This window comes from Eleutherodactylus coqui, chromosome 5 (assembly GCF_035609145.1).
Source record: "Eleutherodactylus coqui strain aEleCoq1 chromosome 5, aEleCoq1.hap1, whole genome shotgun sequence".
Taxonomy (NCBI): domain Eukaryota; kingdom Metazoa; phylum Chordata; class Amphibia; order Anura; family Eleutherodactylidae; genus Eleutherodactylus; species Eleutherodactylus coqui.
This window is the reverse complement of record NC_089841.1, coordinates 247,742,737-247,761,649: the sequence shown is the minus strand read 5'-3', so window position 1 is coordinate 247,761,649 and position 18,913 is coordinate 247,742,737. Positions and strand designations below refer to the sequence as shown.

Sequence of the window (18,913 nt, the reverse complement as noted above, 5' to 3'; positions counted from 1 at the left end):
TGATCTGCTGTAGATGACCTATCCTGAACAATTGGTCAACAATAGCTAGAAATGGAACAAACCCTATAACCCCTTTAGTGGCACGCTCAGAAAATCTCTGGGGCTCGCTGCACTGACTTGAAGCGTTCACATAAACGATTTTTAGACGCGCAAAATTATCGCACCTGCAAAAGATAGGACATGCATGGCTGCAATGTCCGCATCTAAGATACATGCAGGGAGAGAAGATAGGACCTGTGTTTTGCGCAGGAATTCCCATTGACTCCTATGGGATCTGGATTAACACGCAGCACACACCAAGGATCGTGTGAACAAGCAAATTATGCACAAATGTAGATCACGCCTTTCGCTTCGTTCACATGATTTTTTCACATGTGAGCGGCGATCTTTTTGCATGGCTATTTGTGCACAAAAAAAAAACCGCTTCTGTGAACGAGGCCTAACGACCAACTAATTTTTCAATTAAAAAAAAAAAAAGAATTATCCATCGCGATGGGGGACGACCCCCCGGGTATGTGGGGGCCTGGGAGGAGGAGCTGGGAAGACGTTTCCCTCCGATGGTTTGGCAAAAGGCTTTTGTTCTGACACATTAAGGGTCAATCTTTTCCAGACTACAGGAACTAAGTTTCAAGATACTGTCACTCACGGTGGTACAGAACCCGGAGTGGCTACACAAAGTGTTTCCTCAATTCTCACCCTCGTGTTGGAGGTGACCCGGCAAAAGGGGTAATATGTCCCACATATGGTGGGAATACCCTCCGGTGGCTACACTGTGGGCAGATGTAACAAGCCTATATAACAGTTTGTGTGGTGGGGACGTACTGCTCACCTTTAAGACAGCAGTGTTGTCCATGTTCCCGGGGTCCGTCTCAAAGACTTAGAAGGGTCTGTTGCACTTCTCTGTCCAGGCGGTCAGACAAATCATCCCAAGGTTTTGGCGGTCCACTTCTCACCCTTCTATGATCCAGGCAGTTAACACGCTGGCGAGGTATGAGGAGATGAGGGCGGACGAGGACATGGCTGTTAAGGGGTTCTATGCAGTTTGGCAGCCCTGGCTAGATTTCAGGGCAACCTCCGGAGTCACAGAGTGGGTGGCCCGGGGGTCAGTTTTGTCATAGGTTCGTTGTCCGTCCTTTTCTGCTCGGGTGAACGTGTGGCTTTTGCGCCTCTTGGCACTATGAGTTAAACCCCTCACTCCAAACAGTCTAGTCCATGGAGGCTCCAACATACCAGGACACAAGGCCTTTTTTGAGGCATTCCAAAGACCCATCCGTCACCCCTTTCAAACCCCCCCTTTTTTCTCCCCATGCCCTCCCGTTTACCGTCCCCACCTATGTTCTAAGTGTTGGTTCATTTCCCCTTCTTTATTTCTCCGTTATCTCTTTGTTTTGTTTATATCCTTTCCTCTAGACTAATTAGACTTTTATTTAGGTAGGCCCACAGATTGTGCGAGGAAAGTTTGAGAATGATATAGCCTTACAGGGTGCGAGTCTGTATTTGTTGTATAACAGATTGGATTGCTCCGTATATTATGTATACTCTGTCCTAATAAAAACTTTTTGAATCAAAAGAATTATCGCTGCAATCACAGATCCCTAACATTTTTCTTTTGTCAACTTTGCTGTGAGGTATTTTTTTTCTGAATGAGTTGTACTTTTTAATTGTAACATTTGTTGATTCATATGACATTTTCATCATTTTGTATTCCATACAAGTTCCATATTTACATAGTAAAGGTGGAAAGGTGGGATTTTGATGTTTTTATTTTTTTTCCAATGTTTTTTATTTTTCTTCCACTAGGGGACTTGAATATCACCATCTTTTATCATTTTTATAGTGCACTGCTATACTTCAATATTGCAGTGTACTATAAAGCCTATGAAGCTCAGCCAGAGGCTGAGCCTCGTGGGCCATTGTGAGTGGAAGACCATTCCCTTTTTTATAGTATGTATTCCAACTTAACTAATGAAGGGGACAGTTCATAATCCTAGTCTGGCCACCTGCACAGACATACAGAACATGGCGCTGTTCACACAAGACATAGAACAGGACTGTTCACATCTCATGTCTGGCCATCTGCACAGACCCACAGAACACAACACTGTTCAGACAAATATACACAAACACCATGCATGGAGCAAACACCAGGGTGTTGGAAAACCAGGGCTAGTATATATATGCAGCAGGCCAGTGGGGATTTGCCGGCTGCAGAACTCCACACTCAGCTAGCTCAATTAATACACCTGAGGAGGTGTGCTGTTGGAAACCCATATAGAACAACAGATCCTAGCAGCACCAAATACACACAGTGAAAACTCAGCATTTTTGTGGACTGGAATTGCATATACCCATGCGAATAAGTCCTTAAAATCATGTTTCTTTTGGTTTTCCATTGAACAGTTTTTAAGAAATTTTATTTAGAAGCGAAAGATGCTAAGGGCTAGAGCTTCAGTGAGGCCCATGGCCAATAGTGAATGGTCAGTGTATAGAGGAAGCTGCTAAATTATGTATTTGAAGAAGGCTTAATAGTGGTTGAGCCCCTAGTGAATATTTATGAGCAGACATTATGAATTAGATACAGAAGTTTAGGAGGTCTTTACTGCAAGTTATAGGAAGGCAACAACCCTCATAGTGCAGAATGTATTTATTGCATAGGGGAAGAATTACTGACTTATCTACACCAGAATACTGGCTTACAAAAGTGCAAATTTTTGTAGAAAACCACTTGAGCATAAATTTTGTGACTTTTTTTCCCTCTGCGCTGCCCCGCCACTTTTCCAAAAGTGGTGGGGGCATTCAGTAGGGGCATGGCCACCGTAGACCAACAGATTTATGTACAATTTCTGCCAGAAATTGGCCAGTCATACGATTCAATGTAAGCACACGTAGGTGGCGGGGATGCCTTGAATAGAAGTGTGCACATCTGGGGAAAGTCCAGCGCAGGAAATGCCGAATTTAGTATATTTTCATCATAATTCTAAAATGTTTGGCCAAAAATCAAGAAAAAAACTGTGGTTATGGTAGCTTCTTAATATTATACTGCAGTAAATTCATATTTGCAAGTGTATCTAGCATGGGAATCAATAATTCCTTGGGTTGTAGGACTCCATTGTGCTATGCTGGGAATGTAACAGCCTTTTCCACGAATTACATTTATCCTCTATAGTTGCAACTGTTGGGACCTCCAGGCCTCTTTTACACGGGCGACAGCGATATTGCCACGGGAAAATCGCAGGGATATCACATCGGTGCTCTGTGCGATATTGCTGCGTTTTATCCCGGCGATATTGCGATTTTGTGTCGCTACAAAGTCATACGACTTTGTAGCGCTCTTCTGCCAGGATTTTCAGGGGTATGGAGGGCTTGAAATATAAGCCCTATCCCAAAAATAAGCCCTAGCTGCATATATTAAAAAAAAACACATCACCTAACAGTTGCTGTCCGCTCTGCCGCACGTCTTCTCTGCATCTCCGGCACACTGGCTTGTAGTTTTCCCTCAGCGCTTCTTGATCAGAAGTTCAAAATCCCCACCTCCAGGAAGCTCTGGCTGTGATTGGTTCATCGAATGCTGCAGTAATTGGCTGAGCCGCGGCGCTTGAGAACCAATCACAGCCAGCATTTCTTGGAGGCGGGGATTTTAAACCCCTGACCAGGAAGAGCTGAGGGGAAAGTACAAGCAAGTGTGCCAGAGATGCAGAGAAGAAGTGCGGGGGAGCGGACAGCGGCTGTTAGGTGATGTATATTATTTTTTAATGCAGCTTGATATTTTAGGGCTTTTACAGTGGGATTTCCTATTGCAAAAGTTGTATCGCACTGCATAAAAAACACGTTTTTGTGCAATGAGGTGGAACAGAAATGAAGGCTCCATGGGGAAACATGGGCTACAAAACCTCGCAAATCGCGACAATATTCAGCAACCCACGATTTTTTTTCTCACAATGTAGCAGCCTACAAAACATCACTACTATGAAGGAACCCACAGGAAAGCACAGGCTTCATATACGTGCGCATCACGAGAAAATTGTGTGATTTTGTCGCCGATGTAAAACCGTCCCCAATGATCATGCAAACAGTGGTCCTTGAGTCTCCTGTGTGAATGGAGCGGCACATACAGGATCAGTGTTCTATTCACTTCTATTGTGCTAGCAGAGATAGCTGAGCACTGTGCGTAGCTAGCTTCATAGAAGTGAATGGTGGTCGGCATGCACACACATTCACATAGGGGACTTGAGGTGATTTACGGCGTTCCCAGTAGTCAAGCCACAAGCAATAATAAATGTATCACCTATCCTGTCTATAAGTGAGAAGTGTATTTAGTGGGAAAACAAGGTGTTTTGGTCCAAAAATATATTTTTGAGGGATTTTACCCATGTGCTGTTCTTTTTCCATGATATATAGGGCTATTTTTGATATCTTTTTTTCACAGATCTTTTCCTTTTTTTTTAGTTTTATTAGGGGTAAAAAGCCTAAAAAAAAAGATTTTTTAGATTTATAGTTGTTTATTTTTAAAATTAGTATATTTACATTAAAATAAAGTACAAGGTTGGGTTCCTCATTTTGTTTTGGACGTTTTGATATATAACTTGTATAGCTTTGTATTACAGGGTGCATATGGGGCGGTTTAGGTTGGCATTGGGTTGTTTTTAGAGATGAGCGAGCACGATAGGTAAGGTCAGTTACTCGAGCGAGCATCGCTCATCTCGAGTAACTGCCTTCTGGTCCAAGCGTGAGTGATCTCTCTCACTCCCCTTCCCCGCTCTCCCCCGCCTTCCCCCCGAGCACGCTTGGACGAGAAGGCAGTCACTCGGGATGAGCGATGCTCGCTCGAGTAACTGACCTTACCGAGCGGGCTCGCTCATCTCTAGTTGTTTTCTTTTTTTACGTATTTTTTGTTACATCTTTGTCCTCCATGATGTCATATAAGACCTCTGGGGGTCATTCACTTGGCTTTTTTTTTATTTCACACTTTTCCACTATAGCTGGAGCATCCATGGGTGCCTTAGTTATGGAAGAAAACATCCTCCTTTAGTAATAATAGTCACTAGCAGAGCTGATCGGGATCTGCTAAGACCCTGCAGCTCTGCCATTATAGGGAGCACGCAGTAGTCACGAGACTGTTGGGTCGAATAGTGGATGTAGCACTTCCACTTTCACTATTCACCACATAGCGCTCGGTAGCCTGCAAGAGACAAGGCAAAAGCAGTTAAAAAATGCTTCTGCCTTCTCCTCCAGGTCCTCAGCTGTCAAAGACATCGGAAGACCTTACCTGCTCCTGCTATGTAGCAGAAGCAGGAGCTTTGATACTGCACCGTGTTTGGTTCTTATTGGGTTAATAAAGACATATACTATCAGTTTGAAAAAAAATACATGAAAAATATATAAACACGAAAATGTTAACAAATTGTAATTTTCAAATGATGAGACTTTTCAGTGATAGACAAGCAGATACTGTACATCCCATAGACTGTAGGTACATCTTAATGGGCATCCTCTTGAAATGCAGCAGTCGGGCTGACAATGAATGTCAAAATGTTCTCCTTCAATATGCTGCTTTTTTGTTAATGGCCATAAAACCTGTATTCTGAGTCCTCTGCCGGAGCGCCGCTCCTTCCCCATTGTTTCACAGAAGCTGTTCTGGCGGAGTGATTAATACATTGCATTTGTTTTAATAATTGCTTTCCTTGATCTTCGTGTCGTCGCTTCTGCTGAGCCCCGGACTTAACAATATTCGCATTCTTTTTAATAGACTTTTAGGGAGAAATCCTTCTGCAGTGATTCATGGACAGATTTATTTTCTGGGTTTTACTTGAGTGCATCAGTAAGCAAGATGGCCAAATTGCTTTTTAACAATCTTCACAGGCTTATCGGCAGTTTAATCTACAGTAAGTACTTGGAAAGGGTTAATACCATACAAACTAAAGCCTCATCATGAACAGGCATAATGAATGAGCATCTGCCTCTGGAAGTAGTGGATTCTGGGGCTTCACCTATGAAAAGACAACTGTCCATATTCAGTGGCGCACAGAAAATATCCTTTGCTTCAATGTTTTTCTAATTCTGGACAAACTCTTTAAATCCGCCAGCCTCGAATGCTAATGATGGCAAGTGAGGTATGAATTGACTGGCCTTGCTTTCATGTATTTAGTGCAGCTGATTATAGAGACACTTGTGGACCCATTAGTGGTGCTCAACATTCAGAGAAGTCCTTAAGTCATGCAGATATAAAGAAGGTAGGTGCAAATTTTGCAATATCTGCATCTTATCCAGGTCTTCACACAGCGAAATGGCCATCTCCTAGTTGGGAGTCCCAAACTGTGATAAGATTGGGATCTGTAAAGGGGTTTATTGGGCAAAAACTATTGATGACCTAGTCTCAGGGCTTATTCACACGGGCCAATATACGCTGCCCCCCTAATGCATTGGCTTACAATGCATGAGTGCACAGGGGCGTATTTCCGCAACGTAAAAGCACCCTCATGCTGGCAGCAGCAGCTGCATAGATTCCTATGGGAGCCTATGCCAGCTGCCGAAGAAGGGAGGTGGGAGGGAGTTTAGCAGTGTGACTGCTAAACTCCCTCCTCCTTCTCTTCTCTTCTCCGCCCCTTGCCGCTGTTTGCAATGGGAGGGGGCGGGGCTAAGCTCCACCCCTCCCATTGCTGGCTGCGGACAAGGGACGGGGAGGGCAGGAGCTTAGCTCCACCCCTGCCCCTCCCATTGCAAACGGCCAGAGGGGAGGAGAGAGGAGGTGAGCTGGCGAGGGGGAGGCAAGGGGTAATGTCTCCCCAGGACCCATGGCATTGCGGCCTAGGCACGTAAAACGCCTACTACCATGTAAAATGTAAAAATGTAAATTTTTCCATTTTTTAGTTTTATTAGAGATGGAAAGCTAAAAACATAAAAATACATTATTTTTTATTTCTAGTTGTTTAGTTTTGAAATTAGTATATGTTAGATATGGGGTTACCACTGGGGGTGCCAGGGTCCAGTTGGTGCAGGGGGCTCGTCCGGGTGCTGCAGAGACCTGGTCTGGCAGTTCTGTCAGGGGTTCCCCCTCTCTGGTGGTTGGTCGCGGCGGCCGGCAGTGCTTCCCGCATTGTGCCAGGCGCGTCTGACCGCTGGTCAGCCACGCGATGCTCAGGCTGCTGCGTGCCACCGTCGGGAGGCGGCTTTATGATCCCCTCCAGGTGTCATGTGACTTTGCCTCGCCACTCTGGGTGGGGAATTCTGTATATAGACCTGGCTGGCCCAGACACTAGTGCCAGTGTTTGGTTTGACTCATATGCCTTCACCCGCAATATCTGACCTGACCTTAGTGTTTTCTGACTTCTGCTTTTCGTTTGACTCTGCCTCTGTTTTTCCCACCTGTACTCCACACGTGTCTTTTTGTTTGACCTGGGCTGTTTAATGACTACTCTCTGGTTTGCTTATTTGTGCTTCCAGTCAGCTACGCTGTGCTCACCGGCCTATATCCCTGTCCCTCCTCCTGTGGGTCCCTGCCAATAGTGCAGCGCAGGGGCCATCGCCTAGTTGTCACCCTGGGGCTTAGCCCAGGGGGGCAAGTAGGTAGGGGCACAGGAGAGGGCTGGCGTAGGGGTCCCCTGTCCATCTGCCCCTACCAGCCCTAACAGTATATTTATGCTAAAATAAAGTACAGGAATGGGTTCCTCATTTTGTTTTGAGAGTTTTGTTATATCATTTCTGTAGCCTCAGATTACAGGGCGCATAAGGTGACAGTTTAGGTTGGCGTTGGTGGTGGGTCATTTTCACATTTCCCCAGTTACAGGGGAAAACATCCCCCTGTTGTAACAGAGCTGCTCCGGAACTGCTAGCACCCTGCAGCTCTGCTTTAGCAGGGGGCACCCGGTGGTCACATGATCTCTCGGTCGAATAGCAGAAGTGACACTTCTGGTTTCTCCATTCACTACAGTGCACTTATTGAGCGCTATGTAAAAAAAACACTCCTGCCTTCTCCTCCGGGTCTTCAGCTGTGATTAACAAAGCAATTGAAAATCTATAAATCTACTGTATTTACATGGGTTTATAAAATACACACATATTTGAAAATGCAGCATGCACCAGTGTCATCTGTTTTATGAATATAATACACTTATTGATGACTATGGAGACTGAAAAAATGTGGCTGCATCTGTATTTGTATTCATTGCCATTATTTTCTATTGGACCAAACGACAGATGTGATTTTGCCCAGCAGAAAATAAAACCAGTAAAAGCAAATACAGATTAAATACTGATAACATATGGATGTAATACAGATGTTTACAAGCACGCTCATCTGAAAGAGGCCTTACAAAGTATCTATTTTAACCCTTTGCAATCCAATTTTGGATTCAGGGTTTCCTAGGGGGCTTTTTCTTTCTGCCATTATACAATGGCGCCATCTGCTGGCTAGAGCCAGTACTGCGGTATGGGACATGCTGGAGAGGCCCCTCGACAACAGAGCAGCCAATAATATACAGTAAGAATACCCTGCCGGTTGTCTTCCGATATTGGAGCTGTACAGGCTTCAATCAGAATGTCTTCAGACGTCAGACAGTGGATTGGAAAGGGTTCAGTGCTTGGCATGGATGGCATTTGTGTTTTTCATTTGATATATAATAATTTTGAAATACATATTTATTAAAGAGGTTCTGTCATGAAAAAAATCAATAAAAAAATCAATACTTACCTATTCCTCGCCAGGCAGTCTACTTACCGCACCTTCTCCCCGCTGATCTTCTCCTGTCTCCTGCAGTCTCCCGGGTCACCTCACCTCCAGCCGGACGATTTTTCTTCTTCCTGTGACGAAGCATCCATTCCTGGCATTCTCCTTCCTGCAGGTCAGTGTACCTGGTCACTAGTGACGTAGCATTCACTGCCTAGCATGGAATTCCGATCTATTGCCGAGACTGCGCATGCGCATTGTCTCGCGTCAATAGTATGTGAGCTCTAGACAGCACGCATGAGCAGTCTTGGCAATAGATCAGTAATCCATGCTAGGCAGTGAACGCTACATCACTAGTGACATAACCTACACAGACCTGCTGGAAGGAGACTGCCGTGAATGAACACTACAAAACAGGAGGAAGAGGATCCGGCCGACTGGAGGTGAGGTGACCCCGGGGACTGCAGGAGCCAGGAGACCGAGGAAGAGAAGATGCGGTAAGAATACTGACGAGGGAGGAATGAGTAAAAATTTTTTTTTTTTTTTGTAATGACAAAACCCTTTAAGGAATGTCCTTTCAGCCCACAAACTCAGGAGTTCTTATCAATATGATAACAGGGTTATGGATATGTTTTTCCCACACAAAAATGAGACAAACCACTTTCAACCTAGTCAAAACACATCATAACATCTACAAAACACATATATTCATTATCTTCCAGCATTAATTATAGTTCTACTCTCAAACCACTATTGCTGACATGTGATAATCCTACATGCTGAGAGTCGGAGAGCTAGTACTAAAGACAATGTGGTGTTCAATGCAAAAACTTGGCCTTGAGCATTAAACTGTTTGCAGACTGGAGGCGCTATCTGTCTGGGGCATTTACATAATAGTTTATAATAACAGTTTTTCAGCCTCTTCTAGGTGACATTTACTTAAAGTGACTCTTGTCGGTTACTTTGAACCCTATGAGCTAAGCTAAGGAGCTGACTGCTGAGTCTGAGGATGTAAGTGTTATACTTACCACCTTTGCCATTTCCCCGTTGTCAGCACTCAAACCCGCTGCTGCAGTGCATTGAGGTGTGTGCTAAGTAGTCCTGCATAGAATGGGAGGACTACTTGGTAATCGCCATGTCGTTGCTCAATGCATTCAGCAGCGGGTTTGAGTGCTGACAATGGGGGAATGGCGGGGAAGGCAAGTATAAAACTAACATCCCCAGACTGAATGAGGATGAGCTGCAGTACCAAACACTACCTGCGCACAGGTGTGTCACTGTTTTTGGAAGAAAGCTGCTATATTTTTCTGTTTCTGGAAATTTCCCTTTAATGTTATCATTGGAAAAGCCTCCTCAACAGGCAGAAGATAATGATAACCTGCTGGAATTTTAGATTTTCTGCTGTTGGCCTACAGTTTCAAGAAAAAGTAAATGAACCCCATTGGAATTACCTTGATTCCTGTATCAGTTACTAATAAAATGTGGTTTGATTGTTGTCCGTCACAATGACTCTCACTACATCATCTACCTACCTAAATCTGAGAGGTTTTATCCCCTTAGTGATAGCTAATACGCTTCTTAATGACCTCCCTAATGGGCTTTAAAGGTGCACATACATCTTGTTAAGGTGGTGGCTTGGGTGACTGCTTACAGCCAGGCACCTGCTCTAACTGACAGAGAGCAGAGAAGCTTTAGACCCTGGCCATTTAACCCCTTACATGACACAATCAATAACAGCTGCATCGTGTAAGTGGATGGAGAGGAAGGAGGCTCGTTTTATTACCCATCAGCATCTCCTTATGCGAGCGCAAGGTACCAATGGCTTTCCATAGTAGGCCTCCATGTCTGCCATGTAACTCGAACTACTAGACCCTGCCGTCATAGCCTTAGTACAATCCATTACTAATGTGTTGCGCTTGTGTGGGCAAGTTACCCGGATAGGGAACACCAGGTGAAACAACCACCTCTTCCTATCTTCTACAAAGGAAGATGACCAAGGACCTACCTGAACGGGGACATCGCCCCAATAGGGGGTGGCCTTGTGGTCTTCGGATCTGGGCCCTTGCTGCTCCTGGGAAACCATGCATCCAGGTTAGGATGCATACACATGCCACAACCGACAGGGGCAACTGGACAGGATAAGAAGACACACAGAGCCATAATCACATCATACAGCAGCCAAAATGCAAAACACTAGTAGCAGATGTTAGTGCTATAAATGCCAGATATTTGTTCACATTTTGGCCAAAATATGGAAGCTAGCAGGCCATGTCATGGCTCCTGGCAATACCACTGGTCCGTCCCTACACTAACCAGAAGTCCAGCGACACAACCAAACAAAACCACAAGACACAAACCTTTCTTGCAGCCACTACACTTAGAACCTGCTCACACCACACACAGAGAGAGAATGAGAACAGAGAAAGCTGAACAGACCCACACCTGGAAAGACAGCTGTTACATTCAACCTGCATGTGCTGGATCTGTCACTTGCAGATCTACCAAAAATGTAAATAAACGACAAAACAAGAATGGAACAAAAATACAGGAAAGACTGTACCTATGCAAAGAAAACCCTGGGAAGGACCCTGCCTAAAATCAGGGCAATCGCCCCAATAAGGACGGCCTCAACCACGTACCTCAGTCCCTAGTTTACCCTACGTGGGGAAAAGAAATAAAACCAGAAAACCAAAACAACAATGCAAACAAATGCAGTACTTAGCTTTACACTGCAGCAAGTAACTGAATGATCCAGCAAGAACTTTCTGACTGCTAGCCCAGTCAGGGAGAGACTAAGAATCAACCGCAGTTCAGCTCAGTCTCCACCCAGGCTAAATAGCCCAAGTAATCATCCATAGGTACGACCAAGCAAGTCACACCAAATAGCACACCCACTGAGCCAGAAGATGTAGAAACAGCTCCAAAACCAGATCTGGGCTACCAGCAAGGTGGCAATCCCAGAACCGTTGCAACAGCAGCTTTATGTGTACTGACCTGCAGTGATTGGCTGACTGGAGACACACATTCCAAGCCAGCACAATCCCCACACCTGAGCAGGAAAGCTGCAGATCATCTGTAGTACCACAGATCCCAGAAGACCGACGTGACATAATGTAGTGTACTATCCTAATGATTGAGCGATCGCATCTTCAAGTCTGCTTCAGAGTCTAACAATAGTCTCAAAAAAAGTTCAATAGAGTGTAAATTTTATAAAATCCAATTTTTTTTAAAAATACACATTTTTCCCACAAAAACTTTTAAATGGATAAATTACAAAAAAAAAGGCATAATAGGTATCACTGCGTTTGTAACAACCCAAACAATAAAAATATTTTGTTATTTATCTCGCATAGTGAACGCTGTAAAAAAAATCTAAAAAACAAATGCCAGAATCGCTATTTTTTTTGTGTGTTTTCGCCTCCCAAAAATGCATAAGTTACATCCATCAACCTCAAATTGGTGCCAATAGAAATGAAAAGGCTCTGGGTCGTAGAATGCGGCAATGCAGAGTAAATTTTTTCTTTTAAAAAGCTGTTTTATTGTGTTAAAGCAGTAAAAAATCTCTATAAACTTGGTATTGCAGTAATTGTCCTGATCCAGATGAGAAAGTTATTGTGTTATTTTTGCCATAATAACAAAACAAAAAGAACAATGGCGAAATTTCAGGGGGAGGAGGGGTGCGCCTTCTTGCTCTCAAAAATGTAATAAAAGTTCTCCAACACATTATATGTTCCCCAGAGTGCTGCCATTAAAACATACAACTCATCAGAAGAAAGCAAGCTCTCTTGGCTCTTGCAATGTGAAAATGAAAATCCCTCGGTCCTTAAGGGGTTCTACAAACAATATAAGAATATACTAATAAGCGGTGCACGCAGCTCAAGCATACAACATAGCGAAGAGGTAAAGAAAGGGGCGATTTTAAGTTTTTATATCACAAATATATATATATATATATATATATATATATACATATATATATACCTTACTGCTCCACATCAGACCAATTTAAGGCCGCCTCCACACGGGTGTCATAATCGCGCGTGATTTGTGCATTGAGAGACGCACAAATATGAACCTGATTTTTTTGAATAGAGCCATGCACATACGCAATGTTTTCCTGCATGTCACCGTGATGCTACGTGGGAAACAAATGGCGGCTTGTTCTATCTTAAGCATGCCCTTGCATCATTGTTTTTAATGGGGCTGGCAGCAGCAGTGCGCCATGTGCATAGTGCATGCAATGCTTGAAAACAGTGGGAGAAACTCTGCCGAATTTCCCCGTGTGAGTTCTGTCCATCTTGCAATCAGACACAACTTGTGTGGGAAAACATCACACAGCCTGAACAATACTGGAAAAGAAGATATTATTTGACTGTTGCAGGAGAAATAGTTAATGTGTAATAAGATGAGCTCCGTGGTATCTCCGCCGGCCGGAGGGGAGAACGCTTTAACTCTTGCACCCTCCGACTGTCGAATGTTTAAAGACACAGTAGTGCTCCGCACAAGCTTCAGGCCCGTTGGGTACTTGTTTCTTAGGGTGACTAACTTTCTCTTTACCGGTTAATCAGGATGGAAGCGTGTTCAGTATACTTCAATTCATGAATTCATTTATTTTAACCCCCTTCAGGTAAATGGAGGACCCAGAAGCTCATCTATTCCAGACACGCAAAGGACATAGAATAGAACAGATGGTGGTGCGATGGCTGCGCCGGTCACGAGACAGTTCAAACCGGTAAGCTTAGTATTAGCTACTTTTTAAATTATGTACTAACTTCCTTTAAAGACTAGCTGCACTTTCAACTGACCTTTGACCTGTCATATAGATATATTGAAAGGATTGATCAGTGGGGGTCCTGCTGCTGAGACCCCCACTGATCAATAGAATGAAGGGTCTGCAGCGCTCCTCCAAGCACTATGCTGATTCAGCTATCTTCGCTGGATTTCAGATGCTCCTGGTAGCAGAGGAGGTCCTCATAGAGGTGTATAGCGCTTTCTACTAAGAGATTTCTGTTACTGGAAAACTGACCCCAGTAAAAGGTAACTCAAAGCAACGCATCCGGCTCTGAGTGTTGTGGCAGAGTCTCAGTAACAGAAGTCTCTGAGCGCTGCTTAACCCCTTCCCAACAAGCACCGTATATATATATATGGCACAAGTCTGATGGCCTCAAGAGATGAGTCGCTCCATACATGGTAAGTGTCAGTTGTCTTTAACAGTTGACACTTGGCCGGAATGGCTGGGATTGGAGATAACTCTGATCTGGCAATTAATCCTTTAACTGTTACTGTCAATACTTACAGCAACATTCAAAGTCACTTACCATAAGAGTCTGTTGGCTTGTGAAGGCCCCAAGACCTGTCATGGAGGTCTTCCTATTAAGCCCTGACTGTGACTTAAAAGATGCTCAACCATGATGAGACCAGGTGACTGACTCAACCATTGAAGAATATTCCATTTCTTTTTCTTAAGAGATTCTTGGGCGGTATGTTTTGAGTCATCATCCATCTGTACTGTGAGGCACCATCCTAGTAATTTTGCAGCATTTGGCTGAATCTGAGCAGAAGGCCTCACTCTATACACTTCAGAATTCATCCACCTACATCATCACTAATGACCCAGCTCCATTCGCACCATGCAGTACATGCAGAGGTGTAGCTAAAGGCTCGGGGGTCCGGATGCAGTGGTTCAGCATGGGGCCCCCACAACTTTACTCTGTATTGTTGGGTCACTTAAGAAGCCCATCAATGTAACACTGGCAGGTGGGGCATTGCTAGGATCTTAAATTAAGATTAGGTAGAGGCTAAATGTAGGGAGGCACCAATGCAAGATCTGTAACATGGCCCTTCATTCATCCATTTCTTATAAAATAGAGGGGCCTTTGGGCCCCCAAGGCTCCAGGACCTGGTAGCAACTGCTTCCTCTGCACCCCCTACAGCTACACCCCTGAGTACATGCTATAAGACTACTTCTACCATGGGTGACAGATAATAATATGCTTTGAATCATGAGCCCTTCCTTTCCATCTTAACATTGTCCTCTTCCCAACATTCTGATACAAGCTAATCTTAGTTTCATCTGACCATCTTGTCCAGAATCAGGAGTTTTTTTGCAAAAGTTTTTTCTGGCCTTTCCGTTATTGGGTGTTACCAGTGGTTTGTATTTTTACATAAACCCTCTGTATTTACATTCATGGAGGTGTCTCTTGATTGTAGACCTTGACAATGATATGTCTACCTCCTCGAGAACTCGGCAATCATCCACTTTAGTTGCCTTCTGTGCTCTTCTAGGCCTTTTGATGTTGCTGAGCCAGTTAATACTTTCCTTCTTTTTAAGAATGGTGTTATCTTCAGGCACTGGTTGTGTTGGCAACTCAACAGCATAGTGCAGAGGAGGAGAGCCACAGCCCAATCCTGTAGGGTTGTGTCAGAACAAAGGAGTCATTATGTCTGGTTGTCTATCAGATGTGACCATCAGCAGCTGCCTGCAGTGACTTGCCGCAGGAGCCCAGAGAGATAAATAACAATTAGGTTCAATTCCAACCATAGCCCTAGACTATAATAGGCAAATATTTGCCAAAAGGATGTCCTCTTGGTATACCATGAGACAGGATATGTTGGAATGCTGCAAGCCCCAAATGTACATCAAAGCACCAAACATACAACTCTATACAAATAGCAGATATATGCAACTGTATAAGCATAGATATCTCTGACTCTCTCTTTGGTGGGACCATTTAAAACCATCCTGCCAAATATAGATACAAAACAAGCATGAATTTAGCCTAATAGTATTTGATTAATAGGCCAGCCATGCTCAGACCCATGCTCATTCAGGCCTCCCTCACACAGGCGTTTTTGAACAGCGTTTAGCGCTGGCTTTTCAGCATTGTGTTAAACGTTGTACAACGCTCCCATTCATTTCAATGGGGCTGTTCACACAAGCGTCAAAATGCAGCGTCTTCAACGCTGCGCCTTGACAGCGATGCATGTTGTATCTTTGGTCATTTTCAGCCGTGCGTCGCCTATGGAAATGAATCGGCAGCGGATTCAAGGATTCAATGAATGGTGTGATTGGTGCATTCAGCGCTGGCTGTGATTGGCTGAGCCCGCTGACACTCAGCGGGCTCAGCCAATCAGAGCAATCTCTTGCTGGAGGCCGGGTCTTGAAACCCAGTCACTAGCAAAAGATCCTCTGTCGGTGATGACAAGTGCCAGGATCTCTAGAAAGCAGCAGCAGGGGCCCGGACGGCGCCTGCTAGCTAAGTATTGAAACCGCAAACGCCTGTGTGAGGGAGCCCTAACTCTTTATTGTAACTGATGTGGCATATGTTCTTTCAGGGGTGACAGAGGTGTAACCCATTGGTCCTATTAATGTAAAATGAACATTTCTAGTTCTGTATTAGACAGCTTTCACATCTGCGTAGGAACCTCCGTTTTGCACAGATCTGTCACAAAATACCAGAAGAAATACCAGAAGAAAGCTGAATGGAAACGGAACGGACCCTGTCATAGTCGATAGGGTCCGTTCAGCTCCGTCCGATTCTGTCATAAGGCGGATCAGTTTGGCCAGGGGTTTCCCCTTCCCTGCTCCCATAACGGAGCAGGAAAAGACATCCCGAACGCAGATGTGAAAGCAGCCTTACTGTTGTTACAATGTGGATTGTGGTCACAGTATGCAGCAAGTCCTTAGTCAGTTCTCAAAAAGGATGCAACAAGGAAAAATGACCCAAACCAACATGGTTATAACACACCGTATATAGGAACTTGTCTGATGTCTACTACATCACTGACCTCGCACGTCTTACTCTACCGTTACTGGTGTAAGCCTCCTCTCATTCTTGTTCTTAGAAGTGGAAGAACATCAACTGGAGACAGTCCATCCATTGGTCCAAACCAATATTCATGTTCATTGAAGATCACATTAGACATAAAGAAAGATCCGCACCTTGTCAGCTATGGCTTCGACATATCTCGCAACCTCCCTCTTACTGTCACAGCTGTTACTGCAGGTCGGTGGACTTTTCACTTTAAGCACAAAGCATGCAATGCAGATAAGGTCATGAATCAATCTAGTCATTTGTATAGCCCATGCATTACAGATGCTGCAAAGTTTAACTTGACTTTTAACGCATCATAGCTTTCTGTACCGCAGTTTATTTGCCCTTCCAATCATCTTGCAATGGCTTTTGTTGCGGTAAGATATAAAAGAACAATAGCTTTTCAGTGGCCCGAGATAAGATAACTTGTCACAGAAAGTTTTCACACTCAAGTGAAACTTTGCTGCATCTGTATGTGGTACTATGTGGGACATGTCCCTAAAGTATCATGATACTTTATAGTTTTTACTATGCGTTTAAGCAGAAAACCACCTTTATGTCTGTTCTTATCTGCCTCTTGCCTTATATAAGTAACTGCGGTAATATGTTCCCACTTTGCTACAATGTCACAATTGCAGAGTCTTGTTGGGGCATTTCTTTATACATGAACATGGCAGAACTGTTAGCATTTATTAGTAAGAGGTAGACAAATATGTGGATTTGAATGGAGTTTTCTGTGAGATGTTGTACTTGATGTCACTTTTCGTCCTCCCCTAGAAGTTGTCGGAATCAAATAAAACTTTCTCTGTGTGATTGGGATGTTGATATAAGTGTTTACAATATCAGAGCAAAAGGAGCATTTTGGCCGGTCTCATACAACCGGATTTGAATTGCAGAATTTGCGTTCACCACCCGAACGGACGATCCGTGGCATTCAGCGCACATTACAAAGATAGAACATTCACATGTCCGCTCACATCAAATTAAATCGCAGCATGTTCTATTTTTGTACAGATTCCGCATGGACAGCTTTCATTGAAGTCAATGGAAGCTGTCCGACCTGCGACCCATCCGCAATTGACATTGTGGATTGGCCGCGGATACCCACGCCATCGCCTAGCTATGGCGCGGGAAATACAAAGATTTTTAAAATCTCTACTGTTCATGACCGACGGTGGTCGTCCCCGGTCATCCGCAGTAAAGATAATTCAGGTACATAGGGTTGCGGTCAGGGCCGGATTCCGCATGAGGAATCCGATCCGTCTGTGAGAGACTGGCCTTATTATGGAGAACTGACACCTTGAAGGGAGGCTCTAGTACCCTGTTGTACAGCCTCTAGATTGGATACAAGATGTGATACAGGCGGGCATGAAGGCTCTAGTACCCTGTTGTACCGCCTCTAGCTTGGATACAAGATGTGATGCGGGCGGGCATGAAGGCTGTAGTACCCTGTTGTACCACCTTTAGCTTGGATACAAGATGTGATACGGGTGGGCATGGAGGCTCTAGTACCCTGTTGTACCACCTCTAGCTTGGATACAAGATGTGATACAGGTGGGCATGGAGGCTCTAGTACCCTGTTGTACTGCCTCTAGCGTGGATACAAGATGTGAAATAGGCGGGCATAAAGGCTCTAGTACCCTGTCGTACCGCCTCTAGCTTGGATACAATATGTGATACGGGCGGGCATGGAGGCTCTAGTACCCTGTTGTACTGCTTCTAGCTTGGATACAAGATGTGATACGTGTGAGCATGGAGGCTCTAGTAGCCTGTTATACCGCCTCAAACTTGGATACAAGATGTGATACAGGCGGGCATGAAGGCTCTAGTACCCTGTTTTACCACCTCTAGCTTGGATACAAGATGTGATACAGGTGGGCATGGAGGCTCTAGTACCCTGTTGTACCGCCTCTAGCTTGGATACAAGATGTAATACAGGTAGGCATGGAGGCTCTAGTACCCTGTTGTACCGCCTCTAGCTTGGATACAAGATGTGATACTGTTGGGCATGTAGGCTCTAGTACCCTGTTATACCGCCTCAAACTTGGATACAAGATGGAGTACAGGCGGGCATGGAGGCTCTAGTACCCTGTTATACCGCCTCAAACTTGGATACAAGATGGAGTACAGGCGGGCATGGAAGCATACAGGTTCCATATGGTATCCTGCAGCTTGTTACTGCACATTTGCTGTAACATGCCTCTTGGAAGCCGCCATGAGAGGAACACATGTGGCTGCAGGATGTCCTGAACATATCGCTGAGCCGTCATTGTCCCTTGTACCACCACTGGGCGCTGTGAGACAAAGTGTCCTTCAGTCAAGCACCTACAAATGGTTCTGACAGACACAGGGGTGTAAGCATTTTATAACTCACAGTAAAATGCTATATATAAGTATATATGAGAATGGGTAAAAGGTGGGCCAAAAAAAAGGTGCT

General features: G+C 44.4%; 1 protein-coding gene across 1 annotated transcript in view; it reads left to right on the top strand.

The window, feature by feature from the left end:
* Window positions 1-18,913, top strand: part of FRMPD1 (FERM and PDZ domain containing 1) — a 128,230-nt gene that overhangs the window by 68,978 nt on the left and 40,339 nt on the right. Inside the window, exons 2-3 of the mRNA XM_066604441.1 lie at window positions 13,290-13,394; window positions 16,508-16,668. Of these exons, the coding sequence (XP_066460538.1) occupies window positions 13,294-13,394; window positions 16,508-16,668 (262 nt within the window). The 5' untranslated portion in view covers window positions 13,290-13,293. The remainder of the gene's footprint in view (window positions 1-13,289; window positions 13,395-16,507; window positions 16,669-18,913) is intronic.